This window comes from Scyliorhinus canicula, chromosome 8 (genome assembly GCF_902713615.1).
Source record: "Scyliorhinus canicula chromosome 8, sScyCan1.1, whole genome shotgun sequence".
Classification (NCBI taxonomy): domain Eukaryota; kingdom Metazoa; phylum Chordata; class Chondrichthyes; order Carcharhiniformes; family Scyliorhinidae; genus Scyliorhinus; species Scyliorhinus canicula.
This window is the reverse complement of record NC_052153.1, coordinates 6,262,310-6,276,394: the sequence shown is the minus strand read 5'-3', so window position 1 is coordinate 6,276,394 and position 14,085 is coordinate 6,262,310. Positions and strand designations below refer to the sequence as shown.

At 47.9% G+C, this 14,085-nt stretch overlaps 1 protein-coding gene across 1 annotated transcript; it reads left to right on the top strand.

Moving 5' to 3' along the window:
• The first annotated feature begins 1,434 nt into the window (after positions 1-1,434).
• On the top strand, positions 1,435-12,561 carry ptar1 (protein prenyltransferase alpha subunit repeat containing 1). The gene is made up of 3 exons (XM_038804090.1): positions 1,435-1,751; positions 3,443-3,765; positions 9,962-12,561. Exons 1-3 carry the CDS (start codon positions 1,608-1,610, stop codon positions 10,299-10,301), a joined length of 807 nt encoding a protein of 268 aa, XP_038660018.1. The 5' UTR covers positions 1,435-1,607; the 3' UTR covers positions 10,302-12,561.
• The last annotated feature ends 1,524 nt before the right edge of the window (positions 12,562-14,085 follow it).

The following is a 14,085-nucleotide window of genomic DNA, read 5'->3' as shown; positions in this document are numbered from 1 at the left end:
TTGTATTGATACATATTTATTAAATATTATATTTAGATGTGTCTTTAAAATTTGTCTAATTGTGGCACTGAAATGGAGTATATAGAATTACAGCATTTTACTACATGGAAGGCCATTCAGCCCATTGAGACTCTGCTGGGACTTTGAAGAGCAATCCAGTTAGTCCGACATCATCGCTCTTTCCCCAAATACCTGCAATTTTTCTCCTTCACGTATTTCTGGAATTCTCCTTTTGATGGTCCGATTGAATTTCTAACCACCATTCTAACTATTCAGTGAATTAATTACCAAAAATACCTCTTTCCTTGTGTTGCCTCTAGTCCTTCTGCCGATCCCCTTAAATGCAGGGCAGCACAGTAGCACAGTGGGTAGCACTGTGGCTTCACAGCTCCAGGGTCCCAGGTTCGATTCCCCGGCTGGGTCACTGTCTATACGGAGTCTGCACGTTCTCCCCGTGTCTGCGTGGGTTTCCTCCCACAGTCCAAAAAGGTGCAGGTTAGGTGGATTGGCCGTGATAAATTGCCCCTTAGTGACCAAAAAGGTTAGGAGGGGTTATTGGGTTACGGGTTGAGGGTGGAAGTGAGGGCTTAAGTGGGTCAGTGCAGACTCGATGGGCTGAATGGCCTCCTTCTCCACTGTATGTTCTATGTGTCCTCCGGTTATCGAATCTCAGCCATTGGATGCCGTTTTCCTTACTTGCTCCTTTCAAAATGCTTCATGACTTTAAACACTATCTGTCAAACCTCCTCTTAACCCCTTCTACTTTGAGGAGAAGAACGCAAGCTTATCCGAGTCTGACTACATAACTGTAATCCCCCAAAGCATTCCGGCAAGTCTCTCCCACACCTTCTCCAAAGCCTTCCGAAAGTGTGGCGGGGCAGGGGAGGGGGAATCCTTATACAGGTTTAGCTGCTTCGCTTTTGTACATTCTGCCTTGACACGGGTTTGTTTCGAATCGTTAGCTTTCGGAGTTTAGCTCCTTCGTCAGTGTGATTCACCTGAGGAAGGAGCAGTGCTCCGAAAGCTAGTGATTCGAAACAAACCTGTTGGACTTTAACCTACTGTGCCCACCCCAGTCCAACGCCAGCATCTCCACATCTTTGATTGAATAAAGCAAAGAATTTCCCTGTGTTCTATTGACTGCCTTGGTGACCTGTCCTCCACCTTCAACAGAAACAGAATAAGCACTCCCCGGTCCCCCCCACCTCCTTACACCCACTTTAAAATTGAACACTTTATCATGCATACGCTTCCATTTGGGTGGGAAGAATGAATGTTAATAATAATAATAATTAGTTGCTTATTGTCACAAGTAGGCGTCAGTGAAGTTACTGTGAAAAGCCCCTAGTCGCCCATGCCTGTTCGGGGAGGCCGGTAGGAATTGAACCCGCGCTGCTGCCTTGTTCTGCATTACAAGCCAGCTGTTTAGCCCACTGTGCTAAACCAGCCCCTATAGTTTGAGGTTAAGTTAGCACTGTGCTTATTCGATTTCCTAACATGAGTGTGTGTGTGTTGTGTGTCATCTTCTTTCCTAAAGACGCTGGGTATTTCAGAAGGTGGTCCAGGAAATCTGCCTTCTGAATTCGAGGAACGGCATTAACTCGGGAATGCTATCGACCGAACAGATGTATCGAATAATTCAGGATGAGATGGCTGTCTGCTCCGCAGCTGCTGGGAGGTATCCAAGCAATTACAATGCCTGGTCCCATCGCATCTGGATCTTGCAGCACGTGGCAAAGTGCAATCTTAAGGTACGTTCGTTAATCCTTGTCGCAAACCACGCGGTACCTGCAGTGCGGAAACGGGCCATTCAGCCCAGCTGGGTGTGTGCTCGTATTCCTTCTCCGAGTGACCCTCCTCCCTACCCATCTTATCCCTCACCCCGCCGGCAGATCCTCCTATTCCTTTCTCCCTCCAATCTGTCCAGCTTTTGCTTTAACTGCTACTCACCCTGTGAGAGTGAGCTCCACATTCCCGCCTCATAGAACATAGAACAGTACAGCACAGAACAGGCCCTTCGGCCCTCAATGTTGTGCCGAGCCATGATCACCCTACTCAAACCCACGTATCCACCCTATACCCGTAACCCAACAACTCCCCCCCTTAACCTTACTATTAGGACACTACGGGCAATTTATCATGGCCAATCCACCTAACCCGCACATCTTTGGACTGTGGGAGGAAACCGGAGCACCCGGAGGAAACCCACGCACACAGGAGGAGGACGTGCAGACTCCACACAGACAGTGACCCAGCCGGGAATCGAACCTGGGACCCTGGAGCTGTGAAGCATTTATGCTAACCACCATGCTACCCTGCTGCCTCGCTGTGGGTAAAGACGTTTCGTCTGAATCCCCAGATTGGAATTAATAATAATCGCTTATTGTCACAAGTAGGCTTCGATGAAGTTACTGTGAAAAGCCCCTAGTCGCCACATTCCGGCACCTGTTTGGGGAGGCCGGTACGGGAATTGAACCCGTGCTGCTGGTCATGTTCTGCATTACAAGCCAAGTTTAGCCCACTGTGCTAAACCAGCCACGAAGAATAATAATAATAATCTTGTCACCAGTATGAAGTTACTGTGAAAAGCCCCTAGTCGCCAAATTCCGGCGCCTGTTCGGGTAAGCTGGAACGGGAATTGAACCCGTGCTGCTGGCCTTGTTCTGCATCGCAAACCAGCTTTGTGACTCTCTTGCCTTGAGTTTAAAAACAGAAAATTCCGGAAGCACTCAGCAGGTCAGGCAGCATCTGCCGGCAGAGAAACAATTAACGTTTCAAATCTGTGACCTTTCATCAGAACTCAAAAGTTCCCGCAGCACGCCATGGACGGCACAGTGGTTAGCACTGCTGCTTCACAGCGCCATGGACCCGGGTTCGATTCCCGGCTTGGGTGACTGTATGTGCGGAGTCTGCATGTTCCCCCCTGTGTCTGCGTGGGTTTCCTCCGGGTGCTCCGGTTTCCTCCTACAGATGGTGCAGGTTAGGTGGATTGGCCAGGGTAAAATTGTCCCTTCATGCCAAAAGGTTAGGTGGGGTTACGGGGATGGGGCAGGGGTGTGGGCCTGGGTAGGGTGCCCTTTCAGAGGGTCAGTGCAGACTCGATGGGCTGAACGGCCTCCTTCTGCACTGTCGGGATTCTATGGTCACAAACTGAAACGTTAACACTGTTTATCGCTCCACAAATGCTGTCAAGCTGGTTGAATATTTCCAACATTTTCTGTTTTTGTTTCCAATATCTCACGCGGTATTTTGTTTTTGGATCTCGTCTTCATGCCCATTTCTGGTGTCTTACAGGTGGAAATATCTACCTTGACAAACGCATTTCCTAATCTTTAAAGATCAGGTCCCGTCTCCCCCCCCCCCCCCCCCCCCCCTCTCTCTCTCTCCCTCAAAAACGAGCCCCAGCCTATGTGTTTTAATATTTGCTCTATTTTTTCCTCAGATCCTCCTCGATGAATTGTCCAACACCAAGTACTGGGTGTCCACCCACGTCTCTGACCACAGCGGCTTCCATTATCGTCAGTTCCTGCTGAAGTCAGTGGCGGGCAACTCGAGGGGTCCGGCTGTTGCCAACGCTGGGGTGGGGTTCTCAAGGAAGCCTTCAAGTAAAGACCACTGCACCAGTCTACCCATGCACGTGAAGCAGGAAGGCGCATCTGCGGACTCGCACGCTATCGATGTGCCCCTCATGATTGAAGAGGAGATGGAGCTTTGCACTGACCTCATTGAGTCATACCCGGGCCACGAGGCACTCTGGTCTCACAGGTATGCCTCCAATGAACCATTTCTCCTCGGGTTTTAGTTCTCTGAGGTTACGATGATCTTATCAGGTGGAAGAGAGAGGGGGAAACAAAGAGCTGGGCGCACAAAAAAACAGACGTTGTTTTGCGGCGGTCGGATCCTTTCCGCAGTAGTCCGGGCTCGGGGAGTGAAGTCGTCGTTCGCAATCTCTGAAGTGCTTTCCAGCCGATGGAATATTTTTGAAGTGTGGTCACTGTTGCAATGTAGGAAACACCAGCAACCAATTTGTACAGTAAGAAGTCTTACTGTACTTGTGCTCACCCCAGTCCAACGCTGGCATCTCCACATCATGGCAACCAATTTGTACACAGCAAGGTCCCACAGATGCTGACCAGATAATCTGTCAAGTTATGGTGAAGTGTGAATATTCTCCATGGCAACGGGGAGAATATCTCTGCTCTTCCTCGAAACCAGACATAAGAATTGGGAGCAGGAGTTGGCCATTCGGCCCCTCGAGCCTGCTCCTCTGATCAATCAGATCACAGCTGATCAGATTGTGGTCTCAACTCTGCTTTCCCACCTGCCCCCCCCCCCCCCCCCCCATAACTCTCGACTCCCTTGTACATCAAAAACCTGTCCAACTCATTCTTAAATATATTCAACGGACCAGCTTCCACTGCCTTCACAGACTAAAGACCCTCGCAAAAAAGAAATTCCTCCTCGCATCCCTCTTAAATGGGAGTACCCTTATTTTGAACCTACACCAACTTGTACTCGATTCCCCAGTGAGGTGGAGCATCCTTTCAGCATCCGCCCTGTTACGTCCGCTCAGGATTGTTTGTGTTTCCATAAGATTCCTCTAAACTGCAATGAATCTTGGCCCAACCTGCTTAACCTTTCAACCCAGTGAACCTTCTGTGAACTGCATCCAATGCATGCAAATTGCTCAAAGAAGGAGAGCCGTACTCCAGTTGTGGACTCACCCTGTACGTTTGAAGCAAAACTTCCCGGCATCTTGTATTCTATCCCATTTCATTAAAGGTCAACTTTGCATTTGCCTTCCCCATTAGCTGCATGCTAGCTTTGTGATTCATTTGATGACCATGAAACCATTGTCAATCTGGTTCACTAATGTGTGGTGCTCACCAGATTGTGCCCCAGAAGCCTGTCAACTAATGTCGCCCACCGAGGTGTGTGTCTCTGTGCTGGGGGAGGGTGGGGGTGACGGCTGTGAGACATCAATGGTGGTCTCCTCGGTGCTCTCCTCCGAGGTGGTCTCTTAAGTGGGGGGGGGGGGAGAACAACTCTGGATGATCCTACCTCATCAGGTGGATATCCTGGGAAGTATGGACATGTGGTCAGTGAGAGGGGAGGGTCATTCTGTCTGACATGAACAACTCACTGGAGACAGGTCATCTGTGTGAAGGGGCAGTGGATCCTTACCTCTGTGACAGAAGCCAACCTCGCTGTCGGTGACTACTCTCTCCTCGATCAGCCCCGTGATCTCCAGAATCCATTCCTCATACAGGGTGAAGACTTGGATCTCTGATATTCCTCTCCTCGTCTTAGCCCTTTCCCGCTTATTATAGGCTATCTTCTCCTGTGTGGACAGAGGGCATTGTGAGCTGCATCAGGGAGTCTATAGCAGGCGGCATATGTGAGCACCGCAACTGAACATGAAGGGGTTGTGCTGGTGGGTGCCAAGAGTGCTGAGGAACAAGCATGAAGATCGGATGTAGGGAAGGGTGCGAGGTGTCAGACAGTGATTTGTGTGAGGGTGGTTGGACATTTGAGGGGTTGCAGGCGGAGCGGGTGCCAGGAGAGGGGCGGTAACCTACCCTTGCAGCATCAGTGGCGGTTGTTGATCATCTTCCGACATTGGACGGTGGTCCTCCTGGTCATGCTGACCGCACTGACAGCCGCTACCACTGCCTCCCAGGTGGTATGGGTGACTATGCTGCTGGGTGTCCGACCCCCTCGGGAGACCAGGATGCCCCGTCTCTCATCAACAGTGTCGAGTTGTCTAGCCAGATTGGCATCCCCCAAGCGAGGAGCAGCTCTGCCATACTGGTGTGCTGACTGGGAGTGAGTAGTGAGGGAGCACTTAAAAGACGCTCCCCCTTGTTATCGGCAAGACTGGCGAATCAGACGGTGAGACGGCCAGTAATGGCGAGAATCCCGAGGGGGCTCATTTCCGGCACTAAGTGCCGTTCAATACGGGTCGTGATCTCGCCAACCAGGACCATCGAGAAACACTCGCCGATCGCGCCCAGAATGACACTTGGAAATGTTTCCGTTAAATCACTCCCTCTGTCTGCCCTGTCAGGTGGACATAGTCGGTCACTTGGCCATGATTTTGAAGAAGAGCAGGGCAGTTCTCCCAAGTTCCTTCATGTGCTCGTTGTCACGTTGCTGTTTGTGAGAACTAACTTGCGGTGTACAAATTAACTGCTGTGTTTCCCTTGTGAGCACCTTGAAAGTATTTGGCTTCCATTAGCTTTCAAGCACTTTGGGATGTCCTGCCCTGAAAGGCGCCATAGAAACAAAAGCCTTTTTTTTAACGCTGTTTGATTTAGGTCAGTAATTCAGGTCTGACCAGAATTGTAGCTGTTGAGCTTTGCCGCTAGATGGTGCCAGTGACAAACTCTCACTCAGTTACATTTAACCCTGTGTTTCTTATTTAATTCTGAAAAACATACTAAACGATCGAACGTGCTTCAATAGACACTCAGTCTCACAGACAGCAGGAGGAGGCCATCTGGCCCATCATGCCTCTGCTAGCTCGTAGTAAGTCACACTCCCCTGTGCTGTTGAAATGTCGTTCCTATCATGTATTTTCTCTGGTTCTTTTGCCAATTGCCTTAAATTTACATAATAATACATACTAAAATTTGACCCATTAATCCTCATTGATCTCTGTGACGTTTATAAGGATGGATCCAGTAATGCACTTTGTTATTTCAACAAGAATGGAAATACATTGAGCTCCCTGACCAAAGAGCTTAAAGCTGAATTTCAGCTTCTTTGAATGAAGAGGGGATCTTAATATTTTGCACTCCTTTGAGTATGTGTCGAAAGTAAAGGTGTACGTTTGTAAGGGATATCTTGTGCACAGCACCTTCCAAACACTATTCCTCGACCACATAGAAGGACAAGGGCAGCAGACACATGGGAACCCCACCACCTGCAAGCTCCCCTCTGAGCCACACACCACCCTGACTTGGAAATGTATTGGCCGTTCTTTCACTGTCACTGGGTCAAAATCCTGGAACTCCCTCCCCTAACAGCACCAAGGGTGTACCTACGCCACATGGACTGCAGCGGTTCAAGAAGGTGGTCACCACCATCTTCTCCAGGGCAATTAGGGATGGGCAACAAATGCTGGCCTAGCCAGCGATGTTTACATCCTGTGAATGAATAAGGAAAAAACACTTCATGCAATCTTCTACATGCCACGTCCCCGGGACTGATGTCTGTAGTCCTGTACAATTGCCAAGAAAGGGCTGGGGCCATTGTGTGATGGGAGGTTTGTTTTGTAGAGAGAGTGGTAGCCCTGCCTTACATAGAACATACAGTGCAGAAGGAGGCCATTCGGCCCATCGAGTTTGCACCGACCCACTTAAGCCCTCACTTCCACCCAATCCCCATAACCCAATAACCCCTCCTAACCTTTTTGGATACTAAGGTCAATTTAGCATGGCCAATCCACCTAACCTGCACATCTTTGGACTGTGGGAGGAAACCAGAGCACCCGGAGGAAACCCACGCAGACACGGGGAGAACGTGCAGACTCCGCACAGACAGTGACCCAGCGGGGAATCGGCCCACACCGGAGTCCCAGCCCCTCTCCCCGAACGCCTGAGGCGCACGGAAGAGCACAACCATTGGAATTGCATAAATGCGAAAGAGGACATAATTGTTCTTAGAACAAACATACAAAATGATCATGGTAGGAAAAGACCAGCTGTAACTGGTCCTTCAAGCTCACCGTACCCCACTACTTTCCACTCTCCCGTAGCCACCTGATCTCTCGAAGGCCCCAAAGGTGGGTAAATACCCACATTCCTCCCCGACCCCGGCTCAGGTGATTGAAACCGGGTGCGAGGGAATCTCGGATCAAGTGCCCCGTTCACAAAGACACTGACCTTGTCTGGGAACATTACCTGTGCCTCTGACAGGAACGGGTCCACCTCTCTCTTCACGACCGAGAGCCCGCACGCGCTGCATCAGCTGGTAACACCTTCCGGAGGCCAGCCAGTCTCTGGAGGAAAAGAAGCACCTGCCAAAACCTGGCTCCCATCACAAGTGTTGACCAGTGTTATGGACCAGATGAGTTTTCTGAGGAGTTACATATGAAATGAAATGAAATGAAAATCGCTTATTGTCACGAGTAGGCTTCAATGAAGTTACTGTGAAAAGCCCCTAGTCGCCACATTCCGGCGCCTGTTCGGGGAGGCTGTTACGGGAATCGAACCGTGCTGCTGGCTTGCCTTGGTCTGCTTTCAAAGCCAGCGATTAGCCCTGTGAGCTAAACAGCCCCATAGGACCACCACTGACGGTGTGACTTGGTAAAAAGTTTACGACGTGCTTTATTTGAACGCAAGTGGGAATTTGAACCGATGGAGCAGACCTCTCCTGGGTTACGTGGATTTTTGGTACGATACCAATGGTGATAATTTGTTTACCACATGTGTGTTCCGTGAAAGGATCCATATACCTGGCGATGATGGAAATCTGAAATGTGTGGAGAGAGAACCCAGTTACCGTTTTGCGCTGATGACCTCCCATCATTATGGGTCGGTTTGGAGATGTAGCAGGAGTTAATCGGGCAGGGAGGCGGGGAGAGGGGCAAAGAACAAAAGAGAAGGTGTGTGATCGGTTGGAAGGCCAGACAGCGTAAATTACAGAAGGGTGATTTATGAGGTATGAGACAATGATGAAGTTAAATATTAGTTTTGTTGTCTTTATATTTTAGTCGAACACCTGAAGTAAGTTGTTTTAAAAAAAAAACAAGAGTTTGAAATTTTAATATAAATTGGGGGTGGTTGGTGACGTTGGTGCTGGCGACCCTGCCTTTCCTCTGCCCTGATTAGGTCTGTGGTGGGAATGCTGCCTATTGAGACTCTCGTCGTTGAGCATTAATTGGCCACTCAAGATTCTCATCCATCCCGCCATCACAGTATTAATCCAGTGGTGAGTAGGGAATTCGCGAAAAGGAACATGACTGGCAAACCCGTGTGGCGTTGCTTGCGGGCTCCAGGGTTGGTGGGTGGGTGGAAGGAGGGGGGAGGGAGGGAGGAGCTGCCTCCTGCTCCTTCCCCCTCTCCTAGGATCCTGCGACAATCCTAGATCTTGGGTGGGTTCCGTACCGGCAGCAGCCACCGCCGTCCTCCCGGGGGGAAAGGTGGAGGGGGGAGGAGGGGGGGCAGTCATTGGCGATCAGGTGAGCTGCCGGCCTCTGACTGGTGGGATTTTCACCCTGGGGCATGTTGAGTGTCTGACTGGCAAGTGAGGCTGTGGACCTTTCCAGAAAGGCCTTCGGCCCCCATGACATCCACAAGAGTCCAACCATAATGACTTTGGTTCCGCCTTTAGACTTGAGCATTGTTTGTTTGTATTTCATGTGGTAACTTGAATCCATTTTCCAGTTATCCAACAAAGGCCTTCCAGTTTCAAATTGTGCCCAGGGGGTGTGGCCATGATTTCCATCGCTCCGTCTTTTGTGGGCTTGCCTTCAGCAGCCTATACTCTGGAATTATTCCCTAACCTTCTCCATCTCTCACTTCACATCTGGTCATTGTCTGAATATCTCGTGCGGCTCGGTGCCAAATATGTCATATTATTCTAATGTTATTTAGGAGCTATATGTTCATGCTTCGGTATACTTCTAGGGTGCCACATCACTCCCGCAGTACGGGCCGAGTATCAAACCCACCATGTACCAGTTTGCAGCACGTGGTTTGATCTGAAAATGCACACGATGAAGCTCCTATGTTTGGGTTTAAAAGTGTGGTTATATAGAACTTCTGGAAGCCACAAGACATAGCATCTTGCAAAGTGCCTTGAGGTGTTTTACTACATTGGAGGTGTTATCTAAATGACAGCAGTTGTCATAAGTGATCAATTTATATTTTGCCGCGGGGAGCTAATGATTTGATAAGTAATTACCGAACTCCCCGATCGGATGTGGGAATCAGCCGCTTTGCCTTTTCTCTTGCAGGAGGTCTGTCTTTTACCTCTGGCACTGCTGGAACAGGGATCGTCTCCAGGTACTGTCGGACACCAGCAACAGGAGCGAGGGGACGAAGGACAATGTTCAGATGGCCACCGCGGGCAGTTACTCCGCACGGGGCATCGACGGTGATGCCGTGGGCGACAGGGCCAAGCAAGGCTACACGCAGGAGATCAAGCGTCTCAAACGTGGGCCTTCGCTAGACTTGCACAGCTTGCTAGAAGAACACCGATTCATTGACACAATCCTAGCCGGTTGTACTAATTTAGAGCAAGCCAGATTTGCTACTGCTTACAGAAAATGGTTAGACATGGTCATCGGTCAGTAGTTGAGTTTAGTTCGAGTGTATTTAAGTTGGTCTTAAATCCATTTCATTGACACAAGATTCTGTTTTGAGCAGCTATGTTGCATGACACCATTTTTTTTATAAGAGAAAATTCATACCTTGAGTTCAATTTAAAGGGGATATTAACTGGAACTGATCCTTTTTTTTTAAAGCTACAATTTGTGGAAGCTTCTTGGACAAACCGAATTGAAGAGGAAAATCTGCAAACTAAGATGCGACAAACAGCTTATTTGCAAACTTCAGTGTTAGAGAGGGACTTCTCATTTTACATATGAAAATATCCACCTAACCTTGTGCGTTAGCCATTTTATCTCTTGTGTGCATAAACGATCAGCAATTTTTTTTCTTTGTAAATATAATTGAAACCATGCAAATGTTCTGCATTTGTTTTTCCCCTAACTACCCAGCAGAAAATCGGACTTGATGCTTTTGAGGTTTTTTTAGTTCACTCCCAACTAGTTAGTTTAACTTATCACCGTGCAGTTTACATTCAGAATAGAGAATGGTTTATGTTGAGTTAATCGGACAGTTAAATGAGGAGCCGTGCTAGAGGCAACGGCAAACCCAGTTTGTTGAATTTGTCCCATAATTTGCCTTGTAAATAATTCAACTGGAAAATTGGTGGGGCTGTATTGGCACGGGTAGAGAGATTGGTTAACTAACCGAAAACAGGGAATACATGAGCCATTTTTTGGGTTGGCGAACCATAACTAGTTTTGGGGGGGGGGGTCCCCACAGTGTTGGTGTGGCAACTGCAATCAGTATCAGTGACTTGGAGGAAGGGACCGAGGGCTGGATTCTTCTGCTCCGCCCGCCTCAGGATCGCCACGGGCGGGTTGCGGACCACGTAACGGTCCATTGACCTCGGGCGGGAATATCCGGTCGGCGGGTGGGTGCGGCTGGAGAATCCCACCCTGAATGGTGTGGTGGCTAAATTTGCCGATTACTCCCAAGACAGGGTTGTCAAGAAGAGGTAAAGAGTCTACAAAGGGATGTAGATGGGTTAGGCGAGTGGGCAAAATACTTGGCAGCAGGGTATTTAGCCACTTTGGAAAGGGGGGGGGAGACAGAAAAGCAAGGCATATCTTTGGAATTGTCCACTCTGGAGTGCTTGGAGGCTGGGTTCTTGGATATGTTCAAGGCTGAAGCAGTCAGATCTTTGAAACTATAGGGGAATATGTGGGGAACAGACAGGAAAGCGAGGGTCAGATCTAATTAATGGCAGAGCAAACTCGAGATCTGTTCCTAATTCTTATGTAGCATTAATGCAAAATGATGGTCGCATGGTAAAGAATATAAGTACGTACAAACTACCTGCCAAGTTATTGATTATCTCCCTAATGGCGTGGAATATCTTTTGTGTTTGCAGTTTCTTCTCCTTTTCAATCCAACCCAGACGTGACTTTTTTTAAAAATTGGCATCTCCCTGTTAAGAGTTATATTGTGAGGTATTTAAAGATCCATTTTTAGGTAATCTTTTACAGCAACACAATGAGCAACAAGTGCTTCTTTTCCAGAACAGTGATGGGCTGATGTATCCTGTGGCACATGTGGCCAGTTGCACTCTTCTTTACAACAGGGGACATTTTTGCTACTGGCCATAAGGCTGACGTAACTGACCTTGTCCAAAACCACACTTGACCCAAAGGTGGAACAGGTTACAAGAAAAGCTATCCTTGAATAAAAAGCTGCTTTTGCATGAAAGGCTATGATCTTATTACCGTCACCATCAGGAAATCTATCCTTCCCTGATTTGGCCCATATGTAACTTCAGACCCACAGCGATGTGGCTGACCCTTAGTTGCCCTTGCAACCTACTCCATTCAAGGGACGGTCAATGAATGCCCACATCCCAATAAATAATTTTTTTTTTAAACTTCTGAGTGTCACAAATTGCGGCCGGTGGAGTGGAGAAACAAGAACTAAGATACGCATTGGAGTCATGATCGCTTGTCTTTCTTAGCCAGCTCAAAACAAGATTCAAGCGTTACTCTCTTCCCTCCCTAACCCCATAAAATCGACATGCAGTAGAATCACAAAAAGATACAACAGAGAAAGGAGGCCTCTTGGAACTATGTCTAGTCTTCTGAAAGACCATAGGACATAGGCCCTTAGTGTTAGGGTGGGGTTCCTGGGTTATGGGGATAGGGTGGAGGTGTTGACCTTGGGTAGGGTGCTCTTTCCAAGAGCCGGTGCAGACTCGATGGGCCGAATGGCCTCCTTCTGCACTGTAAATTCTATGAGGACATAGGGGCAGAATTAGGCCACTCGGCCCATTGAGTCTGCTGCTCCACCATTCAATCGTGGTTGATATTTTTCCCATCCCCATTCTCCTACCATTTCCCCATAACCCCTGATCTCCTTACTAATCAAGAGCCCATCTATCTCTGTCTTAAAGACACTCAGTGATTTGGCCTCCACTGCCTTCTGCGGCAAAGAGTTCCGCAGATTCACCACCCTCTGGCTGAAGAAATTCCTCCTCATCTCTGTTTTAAAGGATTGTCCCTTCAGTCTGAAGCTGTGCCCTCCGGTTCTAGTTTTTTTCTACAAGTGGAAACATCCTCTCCACGTTCACTCTATCCAGGCCTCGCAGTATCCTGTAAGTTTCAATGAGATCCTCCCTCATCCTTCTAAACTCCAACGAGTACAGACCCAGAGTCCTCAACCGCTCCTCATATGACAAGCAATCCAGTTAGTCCCACTATACCTCTTTCTCACCCCCCCCCCCCCCCCCCCCCCAACACCTTCCCACTCCCTTCCTCTAAAAGCCCTGGCAATTTGGCCCTTTCAAGTATTTATCCAGTTCCATTATTTTGAAGTTTACTATTGCATCTGCTTCCACTGCCCTTTCTGGCTGTGCCTTCCAGAGCATCATCATTCCCTGTGTTTATATAGAAATAAATATTTCTTCCTCTCTCTCTCTCTCTCTTTGCCTTAGGTTTACATAATTTGAACACTAACATTTCCATCGCTAATCCTGAATGAGCGCGTTGGTCTCTGAAAAGTTAGCTTGTTGAATTTCGGTGTTTTGCCTTGTGGGCAAAAAGACAGAACTCTCACTCCCCAAAGGGACCTTTTTTTTTTAAAAAGAAAACTTGAATTTCAGATCCTTGCAAAGGAGAGAGGTTCTTCCAATAATCAAGGTATTATTTTGCACAATTCTGAGCATAGGAATATAGTGGTAGCTTATATCTTATCTAGAAGACACTACAGAACTCTCTTTAAATCCTCGATCATAACTTCCGTAAGACTGTTAAATGGTCATTTTTAAAAAATGTTTATTTTAAACACGAGCAAATCTAAATTCTCAGGTGTTGTGACTGCTTAAGGAACTGATTCTGGCTGTGCCCCCTCTATTCTGCAGCAAGTATACCATTGCGATACGTTCCAATAACCGAGCAAAACTGAATTGCTGTGTAAGACGTTCAAATGATTGTCTTTTTGCACAACATGCATCCAGATAGATGCTTCGGTCAAGAACAAGATGGTTGAGTATAAATAAGTGTGTGGGCTAGATTGGTGAAGCTTACTTTAAAGTCAACCCAACTCGTAAACTTGCCTTGTTTAAGTTATATTTTTTTTATAAAAAAACTTATTTTGGGTCAAAACAAATGAAGATTACTGAGATTAGAAAGCAGATTTGTGGCTCCAGTCTGGGCTGATTCGATGTGAATGGCCTACCCCTTGCCTCGTGTCTCGGAACTAGACTAGCAGGAATAAATCACATGGCACTGCAAAGTGCAGGTGAAATGACAGAATCAAGAGT